This window comes from Cygnus olor, chromosome 4 (genome assembly GCF_009769625.2).
Source record: "Cygnus olor isolate bCygOlo1 chromosome 4, bCygOlo1.pri.v2, whole genome shotgun sequence".
Lineage (NCBI taxonomy): Eukaryota > Metazoa > Chordata > Aves > Anseriformes > Anatidae > Cygnus > Cygnus olor.
Genome location: NC_049172.1, coordinates 47,529,787 through 47,551,829, shown reverse-complemented (window position 1 = coordinate 47,551,829; position 22,043 = coordinate 47,529,787). Strand labels below are relative to the sequence as shown.

General features: G+C 40.0%; 1 protein-coding gene across 6 annotated transcripts in view; it reads left to right on the top strand.

Moving 5' to 3' along the window:
* Positions 1 to 20,595: 20,595 nt before the first annotated feature.
* The window catches only part of LOC121070220 (probable bifunctional methylenetetrahydrofolate dehydrogenase/cyclohydrolase 2), a 48,284-nt gene continuing 46,836 nt past the window's right edge, over positions 20,596 to 22,043 (top strand). For 2 of the 6 annotated variants that reach the window (XM_040557039.1, XM_040557045.1), the window contains exon 1: positions 20,599 to 20,786. In XM_040557039.1, the coding sequence (XP_040412973.1) occupies positions 20,662 to 20,786 (125 nt within the window). In that variant the 5' untranslated portion in view covers positions 20,599 to 20,661. Of the gene's footprint in view, positions 20,787 to 22,043 lie in introns of all 6 variants that reach the window. The other 4 variants (XM_040557042.1, XM_040557043.1, XM_040557041.1 and 1 more) reach the window with 3 other exon arrangements.

Genomic DNA, 22,043 nt, shown 5'->3' with positions numbered 1-22,043 from the left:
TTCACCCAGCACTGATGCAAAATCTGTTGATGTTTTTCCATTTCAATCCTGCTGCATAAATAGGTTTTTCCCATTAAGGTACCTGCAAAAAGTCCCCATAGCTCCTCTCGACAATGTAAACCCATTTCATCTCTTTGCAGAATATGAAGTCTTCTAGGCACTCTCAGAGTTCTTCCCAGCGTCTGCTTTGATTTAAGCTAATCTTTCTTGCACATAAATAATAATCTTCTAGATAAAATCTTCATCTTGCCATGAAATGATGATGCTGATTTTAAAAACACAGTTTGTTGTGGTTGTTTGCCTGGCATTTTATTTGTTGTAGATGGTCATCCACACATAACAGACCTTTGTAAACAGTCTGCCTTACAAAGATTATTGATGTGAATGAAAACAAGGCTTATTTTTATGATGCAAGACAGGATGTAGGCACAGAGCTGCAATATTCCTTTGAGATGTGGCTTAACTCTCAGGGAAAGAACTTCTGGTCTCTGTGATGGTAAATGAAATGTGTCAAGAAGCAGAAAAACAATTCTGTGGCAAATCTTTTGGTCTTTCAGCAGCTGTGACAAAAAAATGTTGCACTCCAGCCTAAAAGTGACACAGCTACAGGCATATTTTTAGCATTTGATGGGATATGAGAATTAGAATCCTAGAATATCCTGAGCTAAGAGGTACCCACAAGGATCGTGTCACTGTTCCCAGGGAGCAGAGCTCAGCGCCTGCCCCTCCACTCCCCTCGGGAGGAAGCTGCAGGCTGCCATGAGGTCGCACCTCAGTCTCCTCTTCTCTAAGCTGAAAGTGGGGGACAAACCTCTTATTGAAATGAGAAGAGCAGGAAGGAGCTCTCCTCATTTCAGTTCTTGTGTTCCAGAAATAGAGGGTGCACTTCAGATACCCTCTATTTATGAGGACTTCTGAGAAAAAAAAATACGAGAAAAAGTCCATTTTCATATAGATACTCTTGTTACTGGCTGCCATCTTGAGCTCTTTGCCCTTGATAACACAGCCAGTGGGATGGAAAGGTGTTTGCTCTATGGCAATGTCAAGGAAAACAATCTGCATTTTATATACTGTTAGGTAAGACACTGCAGCAAAGTCACAAAACTTTGTCCCTTTAGTATTTTGTGACCTTCATAGCAACAGCGGCCTTTTGGTGATCAGTTACATAAAAAGGAGGGATGTCCAAATGACAAAATTATGTGGTCATAAATAAAATATGTTGGAAGAAGTACAAAAGCAACTGAAGCATTAAGACCTTAGAGGGGTATTTCTTTAAAACTAGATATTCCAATAGGATGAGCAGCTGACATGCAGATCAAGCCTCTATTACGCCTGAACCTTAACACCTCCAGATTGCATAGAAGACAAAACCTGCAGCCCTGAAGTGAACTGGTAAGAAGGCCAATTCAAAAACCCAAACCCAGACCTCTACATACCTAGCGGATCTGAAAATACACTGAAAAATCCCACAAAAATGCCTTTGGTTACCCTCCAAGGTGAAAGCAAAACACCAGAAGGTCCACATCTTCTGTTTTCACATACTGATGCCAACAATTTAGTGGCTGAAAGGATACATAAAAAGTGCCTCAAGGAAACAGCTGAGTAGTCAAGGTCAACTTAAACCACAGACAAAGTAGTACTTGTCTGGAAGAAGCGTGCTGGGGACAGTAGCAAGGCCCTGGGTCTGTTTCCTGGAAGGTCAGGCAAGCTGCTGAAAGAGAAACAGAGTGTGCAGGACTGACAGCTACTGGAGGGGGAGGACTTCCCACCCACAGCACTCAGCAAGGCATAGCAAGCTTTTTGCCAGGGTTACCCCAAGCTCTTTGTCTGCCTACAACATCTCCTTTCCTTCCCCTAGCAAGACCCTCCTGGCCCAGCTCCAGTCCCGGTTCCTCTTCCTTAGGACAGCAAAAATCAGTTTTGTTTACATGGCTGAGAAGCCTTGAACTGGTTCTGCAAGGATTTCACCGTACTGTGAGGAGGCTGTACTTAGGAGAATAAGTTGGAGATATACATGTACAAATACCAGCAATGCCTAAATTAAAACAAAACAAAATAACAACAACAAACCCACAACACTATAGGAACGCACTAGCATGACCTGCAATACGTAACACAAACCATTTCCCTGAAGTCAGCACACAAGCTGCCAAGCATCACTCCACACGCAGCAATCACCCCGGAGAGGATGAGTGAGAGTTGGCAGTGTTGATGGCACTTTGATCATCACGCAGGTGGTGCAATGCAAATGAGAACAGGCACAAGCTACAGTTTTGAAACACCCAGGTTTCAAAGAACTGGGAGGTGATACGGTTAACAGTGGGAGGCAGAGAGCAGGAAGGGCATCAGTCTGTCTGTACAGTAAACGTAGATAAGGTTCAGAGGATGATAAGGATTATGGGATGGGAAACAACCAAGCAGAATATGCCTCTTCAGCCTGGAAAAGAGATGTGACAAAATTTTGTAATGTTGCAAATGGCATGCATAAAGTGAACAAGGAAGTCACTGCTTTCAATCTAAAAGAAAAATGGCCAAAAAAATGAAGGCAGCCAGTGGCAGGTTCAGGAGAAACTAAAGGAATGTGTTCTCCTTACATCTAATAGTTAAGCTGTGGGATTTTTTGCTACACCAATTTGTGGATACTAAATGTTTACAGGGGGTCAGACAGCGATTAAGCAAATTCATCACTGAAAATCCTATAAGGCCTACTCAACACAAAGATGCTCTCTTTGGCTCAAGAAGTTCTTCAGCTGCAAATTCTTGACATCTAGAAAAATACAGAGGAATATTAAAAGTGTAAAGTATCTTTATATGTTTTCCCTATTCTTTCCTAAGCATGCCTTACTGGTCACTGTGGGTGTCAAGATACTCTTCTAGATGAACCTGTAATGAGATGGTGATGCAGCTGCTCTTCTGCTTTTGTCCTAAGGCTATTGAAATGCCATGACATTTACAGGATACTTGTCAGCTTGCATGTGAAGAGCTCAGAAAATCTCTCCTATACACCTACGGAAATGAAACAGGCAATAAAACAAAGCCATTCGTTTCACAAAGTATGCTGAGTCAATCTTACGATCCTCATGCTGCTGATTTCATATTCTAGATTGGCTATATGAATGGCAATGTCAGCATGAAAAAAAGGAAACTATAGTTTCCACTGTGGAAGGATGACTTAGAAACACCACAGCATGATGAGGAAGAATGAAAATAATCTGAAAGATTGCACCATTACTGTGCACAGGAACCGTGTTAGGACTGGTGCATAAATTCTCCATGAATTAATCATGTCAAGTAAACCACAGAAAACATACAATTTCAGAAACTTCTTCCACTGATCTGAATTGAGTTTTCTTGTTCCTGGAACCAGCATGCAGTTCAGTATGGTTTATTCGATTGACAGACACATCTATCAGCCTTGAAATGCATTGCCTAATCACTTCTGGAATAGTTTTTCTGCCTTCGTCTGAAGAAATGTCAGGAAGGAGAAACCAGAGGAGATAAAATGTTATCCTAATCAGCACAGAAAAGTCTCCTGAGGCTTGTTTCCTATGTGACTATCAGATGTGGAACACAAAGAATGTTTTTCCAAGTCAGATGAGCAAACAACAGCTGGGTCCAGAAGGCAAGAAGGGGATACTTTGCCTAATAAAAGTAACTTCTATTTAATTCTTCAGTATTTGAGATTCTTAGTACTGCAAATTCTTAGGACACTGGTAATGCCCTTATTGCCTTCAACTACTTTTTTTTTGTTTGTTTGTTTTTGTGGGAAAGACCTAAGTATATGAAAACTTGGAGTCATCTCCGCCAACATGTGTCAAGTAAGAGGAGAAGGACTTCTCGTGTATGTTCCTGGATTGTACTTCTAAATGTGTAGCCCCCATTGAACGAGGACTCAGAACTTGATGGCCTGTTGTTTTGTCCTCTGTTCCTTAGAAAGGGAAGAGGGATTTCACCCCGGCACTTCCACTGCACCTGCAGTCGTAGCAGATAGAAGAAACCTGTCTGTCTCTATGAAGAATCCAACGAGTCCATCAAGTCCAACCTTCAACCTGACCTACTACGTCCCATCACTAACAAATTGTCTGCATTCAGACTGACAACATCTCAGGGTACCTTTTCCATCTGCCCTTTCTCAGTAATAAAGTTGTCACTGAGATGAAATCATCAAAAAGCAAGGCCAAGTTATGAGATCATATTGGTCCTGAGTAAATTGGCATGGAGAATGAAAACAATTAGCCAGAGCTCCCTGGACACTCACTACTTAAATATTAACACCAAATGGTGCCAGCAGAAAAATATACATTACACCACGCTGCCAACAGGGATATTTAGGAGCCTGAAGTATGGCACCACTCATGTACCACTATAGTGTTTTTTTTAACAGGAAGGTAGCTGCAGAGTCTGATTTCTGCACTTCTCCCAGCATTCTTGTTCTTGTCCCTAATGCCAAGTTGATGTAAGACTGGACATCAGACTGAACACTGCTGTGGGAGCATGCCTGTGAGTGCATAGTACCAGGGTGAGATCACATTCAGACCGGACTAGCTGAAATCCGTGTTGTAAAGCCATATTCAGGATGTTGCATCCTCTTGTTTTGCACTCTGTGCCACCTTTGGATAACTTGAGGCTTTAATAATATGAGCTACTTTATGATTCTTGTGAATTACGGCAGAAATTGTTCTATGAAAAAACAGGACTAAGTGGTCACCAGAAGATTTCTGCATTCAAAAGGCTTAGCATGTTGACTGCAAGGCTGGTAAATTATGTGCAAATGAATGAGGTCAGCATTCTGAAATGGATCCAGTTAATGAGAATGAAAGCACCAATAATTCTAGAGGAGAAACCCTTGCATAAGTCTTTAGATCAATACCTCAGCAAAGTTAGCTGCAGCATTTTTACCTCCTTCAATGCGCTGCATTCTAAGGTGCTCTACTTCCCAGCTACATGTTACATCCCAGCTCAGGTAATACAGGTTTCACAGAAAGAGCTGATAGGAATGGTTTCTTCGAAAAGCTGAACAGGAGATTAATGACGATAACTGATCCAAAGAAGCTGGACAAGTTCAGACTAAAAGGAAGAGAAAGAAGGATGAGAAACCAAGAAGGAAATCTGGAAAAGAATGAAACAGTAAAGATTCCTTAAAGGGTGTGGAATCTTCCTGTTCCTGTCTGCACTGGCCTGACTAATTAGAGCATTAGTTTTGGCGCTCTAAATTGTTACCCATGTCATCATATGTCACAAGGAAATGTGCCATTCTGATGCCAGCTGTAGGAAATTATGTGGGAAATACTGATTCACTGCAAGGAAAATAGTATACTCATAAAAAGTCACCTTTCAGGCTTGGGGCATGCTGAATAAAAATAGCCTGTATGAAATTAAAATGATGAATATGCATGTAATTCTTCATTTATACACTCAGTCAAAGTCAGAAAAGAAATGCAATTTTGGGATTCATTTGGGATTCATTTTTACATTTTGACTTCCAGCACTCAGGGTTTGGAACGGGCACTTCTGTCCAGTGCGTCACTCTATGTCAGAAGGAACAAATGTCTATTGGTCTTCAAGACAAGATTTCTTGGTGATAACATCCTTATTAACTTATTGGTAACACTAATACCTTTATTAGACCAGCTACTTTAACTGGGAGGAATAAGTATTTACACCAAAAAGCCTTTGCCAGCCTGCTGTTCTACTTCCCTATATAGCGAAAATACCCAGGTTATTTTACTGTCCACTAGAGTTTTGTATTTTTGATAAAATGCCGCAGTTCAACAACAACACTGAAACCACTGCATACTGCAGGCCACATTTCTCTATATCACATTAGTACACTGATGGAGTTCCATACTGACGTGTGCGACCAAAAAGATATTTTTCTTAGAAAACTTCAGAGCCTGCTACAATGAAGAACCAAATCTCCACTCTACAGGAGGTAAAGACCTATTATCACCTGTGGTTTAGTGATGGGGAAACTGAAGTCATAAATATCCCAGAATTTTGAGCAAGGTCTCCTCTCTTCTAATGCTGTATAACACTGAAGGACTGTCTTCCCACTTCTTCAAATCAGCAGATCAGCATTTTCAGGAATCTTTCTTACAGACACAAAAATCTGCTCTTGTCAATGAAATGAAACATTGCAGGGATTTGAATAAAAAAATGTATTGGCAAATGTGTTCTTTGCCAATCCATTTATCCTAAACAGAACACAAAACTCTCCCACTGTTTTTTCTATTACCATCCAGCTGAGATAAGCTTCCTACTGAGAAATACAGTAAAGCACATAACAAGACATAAATTTCCACCAAACTTCTGTTCTCACTTCTTTTTACTTTCACTTTACTCGACATGAACTTTTCTAGCAGAAGGGTTGCATGTGGGTTGCACTACAGCAAAGTCCTGCTGTTTTTGTTTTGCCACCGAGCTGTACCTTAGCACTCTTTTCTGTACAAAACTACAACAGGCCTTTCGTGGTTTGAAAAATCTTTTCTATATTATCAAATTATTTTCACACCCTGCGAGAGAATGTTGGGTATTTAAAGGGTAGGTAAGCTAGTACTGAAGAGAAAGACTTCTCTAGAGCTCTTCTTCAGTAGCTATGCCATGACAAAGCTTGCAGTATAAGAGTTCTTAAATCTCATGGGATTTTTCCCATGATCTGAATTGTCTACTCTTCCAATGACTTTCTGTCCTGCCCCACATGACATACAATATATCTCAGTCACAAGGTGTGAAATATTACCCTTGCATTATTAGAAAAGTCTCAAATTTCCTGTTTATACTGATATTAAACAGTAAAGTTCAACATAGAAGTTGCTTCAATGAAGTCAATAGAATTAAACTACAAGCGAACGTAGCCTGCAGATGTTTTTGTCTCATGATTGCCATATATAAATACTAAATACTAAATACTAAATACTAAATACTAAATACTAAATACTAAATACTAGTCCCGTGAATGAACTCATCAGCATTTTCTGTGAATAGCTTACTGAACGATGGAAAATACCAGTTCTCCCTGCTTCTTTGCAATAGCAGTTTTTCATTTCAGGGTTTTTCCAAAGGCACACCCTATTTACGACTCATCATCTCTTAAATATTAGCAAAGTTTTCCTTACATGGCACATAAATAGTAGTAATTGCAATGGTAGGAAGGCATTATATGCCTTAAACCCAGCAATGGACAGGAACTGGGTAGCAGGTTCTGATCAAGTTTGGCTGCCATCTCTCCTGACATTCTACTTTTCTGTGGGGGTTTACAGTGTTGTTAGACAAATTATTTTTGAGACTAAATTGTCCACATGCTTGCTCTGGAGGATTTTCATACGTGGAAGGTTTTAGTCACATCTTTCGATGACAGCTGAGTTGTATCTGTAAGTACAAGTACCCCCTGACACACACTTATCCCCCTGGTAATGTTGTGGTTGGATAGAAAACTAAAGATTGAAATGAGCAACATCGGAGCTGCCATGTGTTAAAGACCTACTTAGACAAAACCCTAGTCTAATGTGGAGATGGATTGCAGAATAAAGAAGAAAAATAATTATGATTTAAGATAAAAGGTTTAAAATAGCCTCAAGAACTTCCTTGAATAAATGTCATTTTTAGAAGTGATGTAAGCATATAAAAGTCTAAGCCAGACAAAAAGACGGTTGAGTCTACATGGCTGAGTGAGCTCATGGGTTATGAACTTAAAGTATGAGCTTACTGGTATCACTAACTGATGGCAGTGATTTTGAAATACAAATGGCTTTTTCCAGTTCATACTTACCACTCTGCAAGTAAGAAAAAGCCCAGTTTCACATCTGTAGCAATCCCAATACAATTAGTAATATCACAGTTATACCATTCTAGTTTGGCTTCATGCTTCTCTGTTTAGAAAAGCAAGGTGTCACTTCCAGAACAAGTGGAGTTTTTACAGTGCTATTAGACATGGACATTAAAGTTTATCATCTGTTTGGAACTTTAACACCCTTACTAACTGCACCAGGAACAGCTTAGGTTGGCTCAGCATTTGAGAGTGTTGCTCTCTGAAGCTTTAGATGATTCTGTTGAAGTGCATCAATTCAAAGAGGGTCAGAATCATTCGAATTCTACATAATGGCTTACAGTTCAGAAAATAGCTATCGTCTTCTACTTTAACACCTACCCAGGAAGTTAAATAGTGTAACTGTATTTACAAAACTCAGAAACTAACAATAAAATAATCTGATTTATTTTTTGATTTGCTATACTGACAGAGCCCATATGCTTCAACTTCAGCAACAGAATCCTGCTGTAAATATCTTGTGGTTTCAGACACTGAGAGTTTATTTCCTTTCTGGCTAAGTTTATCCAGAGCAGGATAAATCACATCTATGTTATTCTTATCTTTATGTGCTTAAAACCCTTTTCTTGACATTCAGGACCTGAAGAAGCTGCAGTTCAGATTGGTTTCCTTCATGTTTCTGAAACATACATTAAAGAGTGGCATAAAAAATCTTAAGCTTTTAACTGTATAAGGAATAGAAAAAGACTTTTTCCACATCAGCAAATATTTAGTTTTATCTATATTCAGAATGGTAAAAAAGCGTTGAGTCATCTAGGAACATGGAAGAAATTTGCTCCCTGACTCAGTTGTGTTACTCAAATAGTAACGTGAAAGCAGATTTAAAAATAAAACGAACAAAAAAGCAAACAAACAAACAAACATTATTTTGCTCAGGACAGCATTTTTGTCTAAGATAAGAAACCCTGTGCTGTCAGGAAAAGTTGCATCTTTGGTGAGGGGGTGCAGTGGAGCATGACAGCACCAAAACTGCTGCTTGCATCCCTCTGGAAAGCTACCCTGGAGTTTCGTGCTGCGAGAAGCCACGACAAAGACTGCAGATCCATAAGGAGCATTTTTGTTCTGCTAGCACATCTACCTCACTTGCTGGACACAACTTATTTAAAAGCTTGTCTGCGTGTTAGGGCTTATGCCCCTATAGTTATGTTCCCAGAGCTTTTTTAGGGTGCAGTTGTGTCTGCCCTCACCTTCTCAAGAGGAAATCGAAAGGATTTTGTAAGTAGCTGTCAAATTCCAGACATTATCCACTGCTGTGCCACTACCACAAAGCTGGAAAGGCTGAAGAAAGTGAAAATAAGTCCTGTATAGCACAGCTGGCTGGAGCTGAACATTGTGTAGGTGACTGATACTTGTGTTTTTTAGGAAATACCCACTGTGGTCAGATTGTGTAAATTAGGTTGGTAATTGCAGAATTTTTCTAATTCATTTTCAAGGGGGATTTAAAATAAATGGCTCTTGTTCTCTCTACACACATACTATTCAACAGCTCTCTACACACATAATATTTTTAAACCAGAGAATGCACACCCATGTAAATGTGCTTGTTCATTATCTTTTATGCAAACTTATTAACCTTAATGAACATGAATTCCACAGAGTTTAATGTACCCCAACATAAAACCTTGCCCTAAATTTAACTTTACCATTCACATTTCTTAAAATTACTGGACCTCAATGCTGAAAACCCCAGCACTTTATACTTAAGACCACAAGTGGCGCCAAATCATGCGGTTGACCTTAATAGAACAGCTAATTCTTTCCCAGTTCAGCTGAAGCTGTCTTGAAGGAGTTCAGCCAGTCTCCACAGCAAATTTCCCACTGTGTTTAATGGATCATTCCTGCCCACCCAAGCCAGGAACCACAGATGGCAAAATAAAAGATTCACATATCCTGCTTACATTTAAATACAGTCAAATCATTGCCAATGTCCCTTGCAATTAAAAAAATATACTAGTTCCTAAAAGCTATTTTCTTCCTCACACCATGACTCCAACATAGAGCGCATAGCATCCCCGCATGAATTACACTCCTAACTTTTGCCTTGACAACCATCTTTACCCTAGCCATACTTTATAAATCTCTAGCAGCAAAAAGGTCTCCTGGCATAAGTTTTACACATTATCTCGCAAATCTTTCTCCACACACAGGCAGTAGTTAAGTCAGTAGGACAGAGATGAGGACAGAGGTACAGTCCAGGAGTATAGAACTGGGTCTTAGGAGTAACACCAGGGTTTTCCAAAGAGCTGAGCTGAGGGTGCACCAGTTCTTTCCAAACTCATAAGAATCATGTGAGGCCTGATACTCAGGTGTCTTACTTCAAAGCTTTTCTGTTGTGGCAAGCCCTCTTTAAAATGTAAGAGACACTCTGCATTTTGAATCTCCTTTGGAGATAAAAACACAATTAGATGGGCATTAAGGAAAGTTACTTGTGCTGAACAGCCAGAAGAACTACTCAGTTCATTCAAAACTAGCATTCTTGCACAGAAAAATAAATAGAGGACTTTTTTATTGCATCAACACACTCGGTTCCCTACTCTGTCCCATTTGTCTGCTACAGAGTGGATTGATTCCTGCACAAAACATTTAGATGTAGCTGTCATGCCAAATGCACACATCCTCCCTTAAATAGACACTGGGCAAAATAGAACAGCTCCCATTATTCTCTTGGATCAGTGCCACTTGCCCGGTTACTACATCTGTTGAAGCCTGATACGGCATTATGTGGTTATGACAAATACAATACAGAAGCAATTATGAAATAAACTACACACTTCTGCTCTTTGTGTATCCTGCAATTTACTTATTTCTCGTTCAGTTTATTTTCACAATTACCCTTAAGTGGTTTGCTTAAAAGCATTCAGGGTTTAATACATACAAATTTTATCACATGGATTTACTGTGATAGAGGCTCCACAGGGCATGCCAGAGGGATGCATGGCTGCTTGGTTTATCGCGTGAGGGGCAGGAAAGCCCCAAATTCAGTCCTTTAGGTTAGACCGACAAACACGGCTCTCCTGGGAGAGCACTGCAACAGCCCTACGAGTGTAGTAAATTCTATTTAGAGCAATGCCACAATAAGACATTTATACCGAAAGGCCACTAAAGCAAGTAGCCCACATTCAATCTCTTGTGTCTTAATGCCTCAGAATTACACAGATGTGCTCAGCAGCCTGATTGCAGCAAAGAGCTGGAAACCAAAGAAAGGTGGTTAATCACATAACATGTGGCTAAGTCATAGCCAAGGATGTTGCAAATATTAGGAGCTTACAAGTGTCTCCTATGGATAATGTGTAGACATACGGCAAAAAAACAATCTAAAGACTAGCTCAGGAAGTCTGTGGAACACGAATTGTTGGTAGTAAAGGGGCAATTCTGGGAAACTCTTGCCCCACACTTGGTCTATTCTTTCCTAGAAGTAAGTTTTTAGCTACCATCAAAGGAGACAAGGCTGGGCTGGATGGGTCTTCCATCCCATCTGGAGCAGCTGTTCTTATGAAATTAATGTGTACTTCACTCAGCAGTCTGCCACAGTTAAGAGAAGTTGGATTTAGTCGCTCCTCATCTCTCTTGTGGATAACAGGCACAAGTATAGGTGATGCCTTACTGTGTTGCAACACCAAAGCACTCTGTGTTTTGATAAACCAGGAGAAAACAAACCCAGGTATATAAAAAGCTGTTTCCATCACTGGCACTTGGGAACTACCACAGGTAAGCAACCTCCGTCCCCAACCTTGGCAGCACCAATCCACACCCATGAATATGCTGCGTGTTCTCCTGCCTTCTGCCCCACCATTCCTTTCCTGCAATTCACAGGCGACCTGAGATTTCTGCTCCTTCTCCACACCCTTGAGAAAGTCCTGCCTGCACTGGCCACCACCCAACAGACTTTAGCGCATCACTGTCCTGTTAGCAACGCTGTCTCAGAAGTAGCACAAATTCCAGACAGAGCTACATCCAGTTTCACTTGACCACTCGACTTTGCCATTTGCAAAATCACAAGTCTCCAAGGCAGAATTTTTACTTTGACTACCTGGTGCACTTCAAAGAGTGGGGCAAAAAAATCTGCCAACAACCAGTTTCCCTAAAGAGCTGACAGAGGTAATTTATCACTTGGAACAGCTGCTAGTTTGTATGTTGTTTTTGAAAACTGTGGATCAGTGAAGACTGCTGCAATTCTTCCCTCCTTCTCTATGTCATATGTTTTCTTCACATACAAGCTAATCTACTAAAACAGCAATGGAAATATATCTTCTTGTGCAACCCTGGACTTTTGCCTCCCACCCAACTTGCAGCATGGGACTATATTGCCCAACAATAAATGCTAGGAAAACAAGACATAAAAAGCCTCCCTTTTTTTTAAAGTCTACATGCGACCTAGGACCTTCTGTCATCAGTTCTTGCAACTCTGAAAGTACTAAGCATAAAGAAAGATAAGCCTGACAGTACTCTCCAAACTTCAAATATATACCTATAGATAGTCAAACACACACATTAAGCCTAATTTTGCAAATTAAAACTGGATTGAACCCTTGCAGCTGTTTTTCATGGCATGAAACGTGGAACTGGAAGGAGGGTTTCCATTTAAAGTTCCAGCTTTGCGTGATTACTGTGATAGTCTTTGCGTAGTTTTGTAATAAACTTGATTAGCTGAAAAAAAAAAAAAAGATATTTCAAGGAACAGCTAGGAAATTATTTTGTTACCCATAGTTGCAGACTCTGGAAGCAGAATACTTTGAGAAATTAGAAATTACTTACTCTAGAGGAGTACTCAAAGATGGTTACTGCTACCATATGAATCATCGAATCATTTCGGTTGGAAGACATCTTCAAGGTCATCAAGTTCAACCTGACCTACTGAGTCCCATCACCAAACCATGTCCCTTAGTGCCATGACCACACATCTCTTAAATACCTCCAGGACGGGGGCTCCACCACTTTGCCTAGGCCCCCCTTCCAATCCCTAGCCACCCTCTCCATGATGAAATTCCTCCTAATATCCAATCTTAATCTCCCCTGGCACTACTTGAAACTATTTCCTCATGTCCCATCACTTGTCACCTGAGGAAAGAGACTTACACTCTCCTTGCTGCAACCTCCTTCCACCTAGTTGTAAAGACTGATGAAGTCTCACCTCAACCTCCTTTTCTCCAGACTAAACAACTCCACCCCCCTCAACCACTCCTCATAACTCTTCTCTTCCAGTTTTTTTCACCAGCCACATTGCTTTTCTTTGCACAGCCTCAAGTAACTCAGTGTCCTTGTAGTGAGGAGCCCCAAACTGAACACAGTATTCACGATGCAGTCTCACCAGTGCCACGTACAACAGGACAATCACTTCCCTAGTCCCGCTGGCCACACAATTCCCGATGCAGGCCAGGATGCCATCAGCTTTCTAGGTTACCTGAGCACACCACTTGCTCCAGTTCTGAAAAATAAATGCTGAGTTTGCAGCACTTAAAATTGCTTTAAATTTGCATTTCAGAGTTTTCATCTGAAGGTAAAAACAATTTAAAAATAGCAAATAGCTGGTAACTGTTGTACCTGTACATGAGTCAGAAACAAAATAAAGACATTTTCTGTTATTTTCACTGTGGGGATGGAAACTAGGAGAAATTAGAGACAGAAACAATCTTGGAAATTAGTGAGTCCATCTCTCTGCCAAGAGTGAATTGAGAAGTAATCCTCCATAACTACTCCAGCTACTCCCAAGATAATTAACTATAGAGCACTGCTAACACTATTTTGGCTGGAGTTAAGAGGTTGGTTTTGGCTTCTGTGTTCCTGAACTAAGCCGCGTTTCCTGGAAATGGGATGTTAAGTCAGAACCTAGAGAGGTTTCAAAAGCATGTGGCATACTGTAGCTATCACCTGGTTTTAGTTAACTTCTTTTCCTTTTTAAGCCATGAAGTTAATTCCCAACCAATTGTTTTTCCTTGCCTCTTTGGAGCCTTCCCCCTCAGCACAGTCAGTCTTTGTCATAATGTGTCTGTTCTCTGCAATGACCTCTGTAGGAGGCCAGGATAATTTCTTGTAAAGAACACTCTATTTAGCCTTAAAAATAGAGGGATGCCTGCTTCAGTGAAGATGCATTCATCCTCTTCAACACAGAACGTATCTCCCAAAATGAGCTGAACAGCACGTAGAAACTCAGTTGACAAACCAGCAACAATTATTATAGGCTTTGGTTTTTGCTTTTTTTTTTTTTTTTTGCCAGTACTATTTCAGTGAAGTAGCAAAACACATTCTCAGTGAAGGCCTTGTAGTTAAAGGGGTTTCCTTTCCAGAGTCAGGCTAAACAAAAAAAGCAGGTTCTTATGCTCTGCACAGAAATGGTTTTGCACAGAGAAGATAAAACATCTTTGTTTTATATGTGAAACAGCTGGCATCATAAGCAAAAGTCATCCACTAACCTAAGAGAGTTATACTAAGGATAAATTTGTCCTTATCTTTCCTGATTGGTGCGTTGGCATAAATATGACTTTTCAGCCCAGCCCAGAGGTTCCTTAGTAATCGTCTTACCTGCTAGCAGCACAGCTTTACTTCTGATACCTACCCGAAATATGTAATCTCAGGTACGATGCTGTACTTGATACCTATATTTGTTGCTCCTCATCTATGGATTGTTGATAATTATTTCTAGGATGTTTTGCATACATTCTTCTATAACTTTTATTATATTGGTGACGTTTCAATAAAGTGTTGGATTCATATCAGTTTCCAGAAAAACACTGTTTCTGTAGTACCTAGACAATAAATATAATATACCCCACACCAGCTAATTTTATTTCAAGAAGTTGGCTACTCCTGTCCTCCTCATTGAATATTAACTTTAAATTAAGTCTAAATCTAAATTAAAGTGGCAAATAGTCCAGTCTGAAGAACAAGGAAAATCTAATTATAGTAATGAAGTTTTTTAAAAATACAGAGAAAGAAAACAAATGTAGATCCTGAGAAACACACTGATTACAGACTTGCTTTGAAAAGACCAATTTATTCCTTGTCCAGCCATTTTTGTGTAATATACCAGATTGCACTTTGATTTTGACTAGTGTTTTCTGCTTTCCAGGAACAGTACACTCATCATAAATGTATTAAACCATATTTCTACTGCCATGTAATCATTTAAGATAGACCTCATTTTTTTTTAACACTTAAAGCAAAGCAGAACATTACAAGAAATTTCTTCATAAGTTTTCTCCCATGCCCTTCTCTCAAAGAGAGAACACCCAAATTCAGCTGCACATATTCATAGATTCTTTTAAGTGCTTTTCTGTAATTCTCCTGGTGATCACAGACAGCTGCCAGCACACAAGTTCTCCAACAGTGATGCACCCAAATCCCTTGGTCCCTGGACTCCGATTTATCAATCCCCATCAGCACATCAAGGTATCTTCCAAAAAGAAGAGTGCTCAGAGATTAACTTGGCAACGCAATTCAAATCTGCCTGTGTCTTTCTGCAGCCCCCACCCACCACAGTATTTGTATTTTTTTCCCAGATAGCTTTAAGCCCTTTGCAGCCCTGTTCATCATGTTTGATCAGCTACTCACCTCAGCCATAAATGCCAGCATTCTGCTGTGCGTTCAGAAGGAAACACCTCTCAGCCCTCAGAAATGAAACGTGAGAAGGGACCATCTGTCCTTGCCTGAAAGGAAAAAAAATAGTCAGCAATGGAATTTCAATCCTGTATTCAACAGAAATTTTGTGCCTCAAAAAAAAAAAAGATTAAAAAAAAAAAAGATGGGAACTTTGTACCACTGGCACATTACTGCTGCCAAGTCACTCATTCCCTCCCATAAAAGATGGTGAAACTGTTGAGGTATATAAGGCAATAGTAACTGCAATATGCATGTGACAGGTATTTTGGAGTGTCTATAATTTTGTAGAAGACTTGGGACAGTATATATTTTCATAAAGCAAATGCCATGAGCTTAGAGTCTCATACAGATAACTGTAGCTATGCCAACATCTTTTCTAAATTTTTGACCTGAAAAAGCTGTTGAAAATTGTGACGTGCCTTTAGAATTTCCATTTTTTTGAGTGATATAAATAAACTGGAGATAAAGCTACATCCTGGGATGGTGAACAAAAGAGTGTTTTGCCAAAAAACGTAGCTGTCTAGTGGCTAGATGAGTTCTAGGGGCTTCAAAAACAAAGACAGCTGAAGAACAGTTTAGCAAGTGGCAAGAATGAAGATAACTCGTATGGGTATGCTGGAGACTTCAGTGAAATTTTACTTTGATGCAAACTCATAACAACATGCATTCACTTCAGTAACAGTGCTAACTGTATGAGTATACTGAAGTAAAAATCAACATTTAATGCTGGTTTTATGTTCTGTTGATGTACGTCATCAGAAAAACAATTTTCATGGGCATTTTTTTCTGAGAACAACCTGTAATGTAAGACCCATGGGAAGATCCCTTTATCAGAAATAATTTATGCTGTGTCGTTAAACCACATGCTAAGTCTCGGCAATGTTTATCGTTGTTAATGATTATTTGGAAATAACATAAAAAGAATACAAATGCAATTAACATATGTCAACGAAGCTTAAGAGAAGCTTTCCAAGGCTGAAAATCCATGCTTCCTGCTGTTGCACTCATAGCAAGGAGCGGCAGCGCTGACTAGATACCTTGTTTTCACTTGCGCTGAGTTGTAAGTACAGAGCCAAGATATTCAAAAAGAGTTGTGGCAGAACAAGTATGCAGACTACTGCAAATTTACCCAATCTAAACTCGACTGGGAAATCACACCGTTTGAGTAGAATCTGTGTGTATTTATAGCACATTTTACATTCCTTGCAATTCAAACAGGCTACTTGGTTTCTTTGGCTAAGAATAAAAAATGATGGAAAAGTCAAACTATTATGTATTTTTGCAAATAGACTACAGAATCTGGGTATTGCTGCTATTTAGGAATAGCTATTAGTAATAATAATAGTAGTTATTACTAGGTATTAATGGTTTTGTAGTAGGACAGACCGTTGTGTGATTTAAAATCAAATCAAAATAATTTCCTTGTTTCTCCATCCAAACATGCGTTTAGAGGATCCAACAAGGTTTGTGAAAAGCATTATAAACATATACTGTTGTGGTTAATTATTCCTATTGTATTTAATTTTTTAAAGTAACACCAGAACCTTTGCTCAAAATTTGATCCCAATCTATCCATAAACTTGATCGCTCTGTGAGGGCTCAAGCCTTCTTGAGTGCCCTGAGAGCACTGATTTACTGATTTGATGTCTAAGAAAGGTATGCCAAAGTAACTAAGATAAAAAAATCTCATTAAAATAGACTTGGCAAGGTATTTGCTTCTTCAATTCATGCCTTAAAACTGTGTACTTGAGCCAAGATTTTTCTAAACATGCTGTGTGGACTGGTAGCCTGAAGACTCTTAATAGTTGCAGGACAATAAGGAAAAGGGAGTTTGAACGACTGCCTGTGCTTCAAGGTTCGTTTTTCTCTTCCAGATCCTAAAAACCAGCAGACGCCAGTACGAGGCAACAACGTAAAGCGAGACTAACGCGTGGAAATGCCGCCTCCTGGTGGCTAGTTTCCAGCATGACCTCGAAAACCAGGGAAGAAAAGCACATCCCTTTGTGCAAGTACAGAAATAAGTTCATCCAGAATATCGGTGTTCTTTAAAAACAGAGGCGAGGGGTGGAGGGGGGTAGAGATAGTAAAGAATGGCTGGAAAGTTAAATAAATAAATAAGTAAATAAATAATTTTCTTTAAATACAAAGCTACCTAAGAGGAAAAATGTTTTTGTCTTATTTTTTTCCTCATTTTTTTTCTTAAGCCACATTTTTTTTCTTAAAAAAAAGTGGTTCTTCTCAGCCTCTTTATCTTACACAAATATACAGCAGCTGGGAAGACAAAAAAGAGAAGAAAAAAACAGAGCAGTGAACAAAGATATAATATTCCCCCAGGATATAATAAGAAATTATATAAAAAGAAATTATTCAACTTTTTTTTTTTTAAGCTACATTTCCTGATAAGGGTTTTTACAAGATGAGAGAATGGTGATATGGCTTCATACCAAAAAATAATAATAATAAAAAAAATTCAACTTCCCATTTAGACACAAACAACTATTAAGAGATATTTTTAGGTTGATGGGATTGTTAATACCCAAAGCAGTATTTTAAAATTATAGCCTCTTATCATTTGCACATAAAAACACACAAAGTATAACACGCTCTGAAGCAACCTGTTAAGAGTACCCACCTTTTCACAGCTGCCAATGCCTAACTTCACTTTAACTGTTAGGCAAACAAAATGGCATATTTTCAGCTTTGTCTTTTGTACCAATTTCATCAGCTCAGTGTGGATAATATGCTACTATTTTTTATTATTGTAGTATTTATATAAGGTTTTCTATGTAATGTATTCAGTGCACCTTTAGCAATAGCAATGTGGTCACTTTTTGTAGGCTTTGCTCTGGGAGCTGTTAGATTGAAGTAATGTTATAGCAGACATGGATTTTCAGATTATCCTTTTCCAGGAATGATAGGAAAAGGCAGTGGTGCGAACCACTGATATAAATAGCTTTTTTTTTTGGTAATTATTAATAGATGTAGCCTCAAGGTCAAAGCTGAGATGGCCAATATGATGCAAAAGCTATTTTAATTAAAAAAAAAAAAAAAAAGTTGTGATATTTTAGTTTTAAACTTAAATAGGGTCTAAGGCCTAACTGGCAACTATGGACAAGAAAAAAGGTTTCATCCTCATATTACTGGGTATCGAATATCTGGTTTTATATGTCTTTAGGGGTTGATATGAATTGCAGGAGTCCAACTGATATAAAAGATGAGTTTGCAAAAGACAGTAGATAACTTTCTTTTTCTGTTGTTGTTGTGTTTATCATCACTGAATATAGGAATATACTCACCTGTATTTGCCAAATGCTCTGTAACTCATGTACTTTTGATCTAAAACAGTTTTTCAGTCACAACTGGAATAGCAAATTTTACCAAAAATACTTATCATAAAACCACTTTTCTAGTGTACTAACTAGTGAGAGAAATATTTGTCGGATATTTTGTCTGTGGAAATCTTTAACAGCAACAATTCCAAATTTTGTCATCAAGTATACACCATACATAAAAAAAATAAAAAAAACATGAGTGGACAACCTTCTTCTTCCTTGACAAAAGGAAACTTTTGACAGAATTCTCTTCTCTGTAATACCAATTTTTAGTACTAATGTGTTATTTTTTTCTTCAGTTCCCTGTCATGTTCTCTGTTATCCTCTTTAACTTTTCTTTCTTTTAATATATTCCCTCCTCTTTATGTATATATGTACATATATATATATCTTTCAAGTAACCTACTTCATTTTCAGGATTACCCGAAAGGAAATAAAAGGAAATACATTTTTTCCTTTCCCAGCAGCACATAAGTGTTAGTATTTTGCTTTAGAATCTAATCTAATTATGTCTTAAAGATTTGGTATCTGTTTAGGACCATAAATTTTCATGAGAATTCTTATATCCTCACATGTTAAGTTCTCTCCAAACAGGGTAGTGACAAAAAATAATCATGGAAATAAGGGACAGTGTTTATAACTGTGTCAATGAATCTCAGATAAGTGTGCTTTTCAAGAAACCTTTACAATTAATGTAGTACATACATGCTAGATGGTGTTACTACTGTATATAAAATAAGAGATGGCAAGCTAAAGGGGAAGATCTAAATAATATACAGAAGGCTGGAAGAGAACAACATTCTAGGATGATACCTCATTAAAAAACAGTACATACATCTTCTGTGTAAGCACCTAAGCCATGGCCCTTACGTGAACACCTAAGTGATCAAAAAATTTGCCAGTGCTATAGCAGAAACTGCTATAGTAATCTGTTGTATCATTTGCAAAGCGTTCCCCAGTTTCATAAAGGAATTTGCCAACTCTCAGGTAGGCTCCGTATTGCAGGTAAGATTGCTGTTACTAATTTGGCATGCTTTGTGTACGCTATTTCAGATCTTGTTTAGTTTTCTTCTTCTCTTCTGGATGTAGTGAAAAATCTGCAATAAAATATGACAGAAGGCACTAATATATGAATCGCAAGGAAGTCCATGTGACTTCCACTGGGAAAACAAGAGGACATACCTGAGAATTATGCGGGGCATCATACTGCAACTGCCTGAAGTGAGGCTATAGTGAGGTTGGTGTCAGCCTCTTTTCTCAGGTGACAAGTGATAGCATGCAAGAATGCAGCCTCAAATTGTGCCAGTGGAGGTTTAGATTGGATATTAGGAAGAATTTCTTCACAGATAGGCTGACTGGGCCTTGGAAAGGGCAGCCCAGGGAAGTGGTGGCATCGCCATCCCCAGAGGTACTCAAGGAACGTGTGGATGTGGTGCTTAGGGACATGGTTCTATGATTCTATGCTTTAGTGGTGGACTTGGCAATGTTAGGTGGATGGTTGGCCTCGATGACCTTAAGGGTTTTTTCCACGCTAAACATTTCTGCGATCCTGTGTTTGCTTGAGCAGCTCCGACTCGCGGCCGGGCTTGCCACGCCACTTTTTGGCGGGAACAGCAGCTCACAGGATCCAAGGAGGGCAAAACCCAGAGGCGTCGCCCGCCCTTCGCACCTTCTCTTGAGTTTTCCACCTCAAACCCCTCAGCCCAGCAAGGTGGCATCTTCACCAGAGGCTCAACCTCTCCGTTTTTTAATTTTCCCGGGCTGCCGCCTCGCCTCTCCCCTCAGCCTCGCTGCCCCAGTCAGAGCCATCGGCTCCTCCTCCGAGCCCGCCCCCGGCCCCGCTACTTGCCCCGTGCTCCTCCCTTCGCCGCCAGGCTGCGGCTGCGCTTCGTGGTCGGCGGGAGAGAAATGGCGGCCGCCACCTTCTCCTCCTCCGTCTCGCTGCGCCCGTGCTTGGCTCCCCTGAGGAGATGGCGAGCCCTGTCCTGCCCGGCGCTCCGCAGCGCCAGCGGCTCCCCCCGCAGCGCCGCCAGGTACGGCGCGTCTTCGCCTTCCACGCCCCCGCCGCGGGGTGGGGGTTACACAAAATGGCCCCCCCCAAAACGCGGGGCGGCGACACAAAATGGCCCCCCCCCAAAACGCGGGGCGGCGGCCGGCTGCTCCCCGGGGGGTCCAGGCGGTGACCTGGGTGCGAGAGCCCTTACAGCTCGGTCTTCCTTCCCCCTGCTGGCAGAAGTAGGGCTTTTCAGGATTATTTTGTTCCTGGGACCTCCAGTTGTGTCTCGTTTTACGCAGAATTACCGTGTACTAATTTTTTGGTGTCTGTCAGGTTGTATAACCATATTTTAATGGATGCTGGAGGATTTCTCTCTGAAGGGACGTGTGGTGGTGGGGGTCCATCTTTTTGCATCTCTGCCCTCAGAAGGACAGGCAGTGTGGTGCCATGGTGCTGCTCTCTTCTGGATGAGTATGAAGAAAAAAAAATGGGGGAAAAAAAAAGTGGTGTCTGTGTATCTCACATAGCACTGCAGTGTTTGCTGAAAGCTTTGTAGCCTCTGTTTTCAAATATGAAAAGCTTGGTAAGCAATACTGTGACAACCGCATTAAGTGTCTTCACCTTCTAGGCATTATGTATGTTTTGTTGGTGCATGTGATTCTGCTGTTTTTCTGCACAAATGTCTGTGTTTCTGGAACAATGTATGCCCACTTCTGTTCTTTGCTGGCAGTAACTGTTTTTTCAATTTCAGGTAAAAGTAGATGCTCCTATGATAATGCTTTTACTGAGGTTTTCATTGGGAAATACGGTGTATGTATACAGTTGAGAAGATTCTGTTGTGAAGCCTCATATGATTTTGGACTTGTGGTGTGTATGTGGATCTAAAAGAGCAGCTGGCATCTTGGTGTAACATTTTGCAAGTCACAAGAAAGATTCAGTACCTGAATTGTAACTTCACACAAGCTTCAGAGTAAGAGCATCCACGAGCAGGTGGGATGATAGTGGGGCAGGGAGCACAGGCGTACTTGCTCACTGACATCCCACCCTGTCAAGTTTTTCATGTGGATATATTTAAAACAATAATTCAGTTGTTTTGAGTGCTTTGGCTAATTTGCTGCAGTGTATAACCTTTCTGTATACCTGATGCCTTTCTTGGTGTGATTTTCAAGTAATATTTCCATCAAAGCAGTTAACCTAGGTTCTCAATCTGCTATGTTGAACATGTTTTAGGGCCAGTCCTCTTCAATGTTTTTATAAATGATTTGGATGTAGGACTAGAAGGTATTCTGAGCAA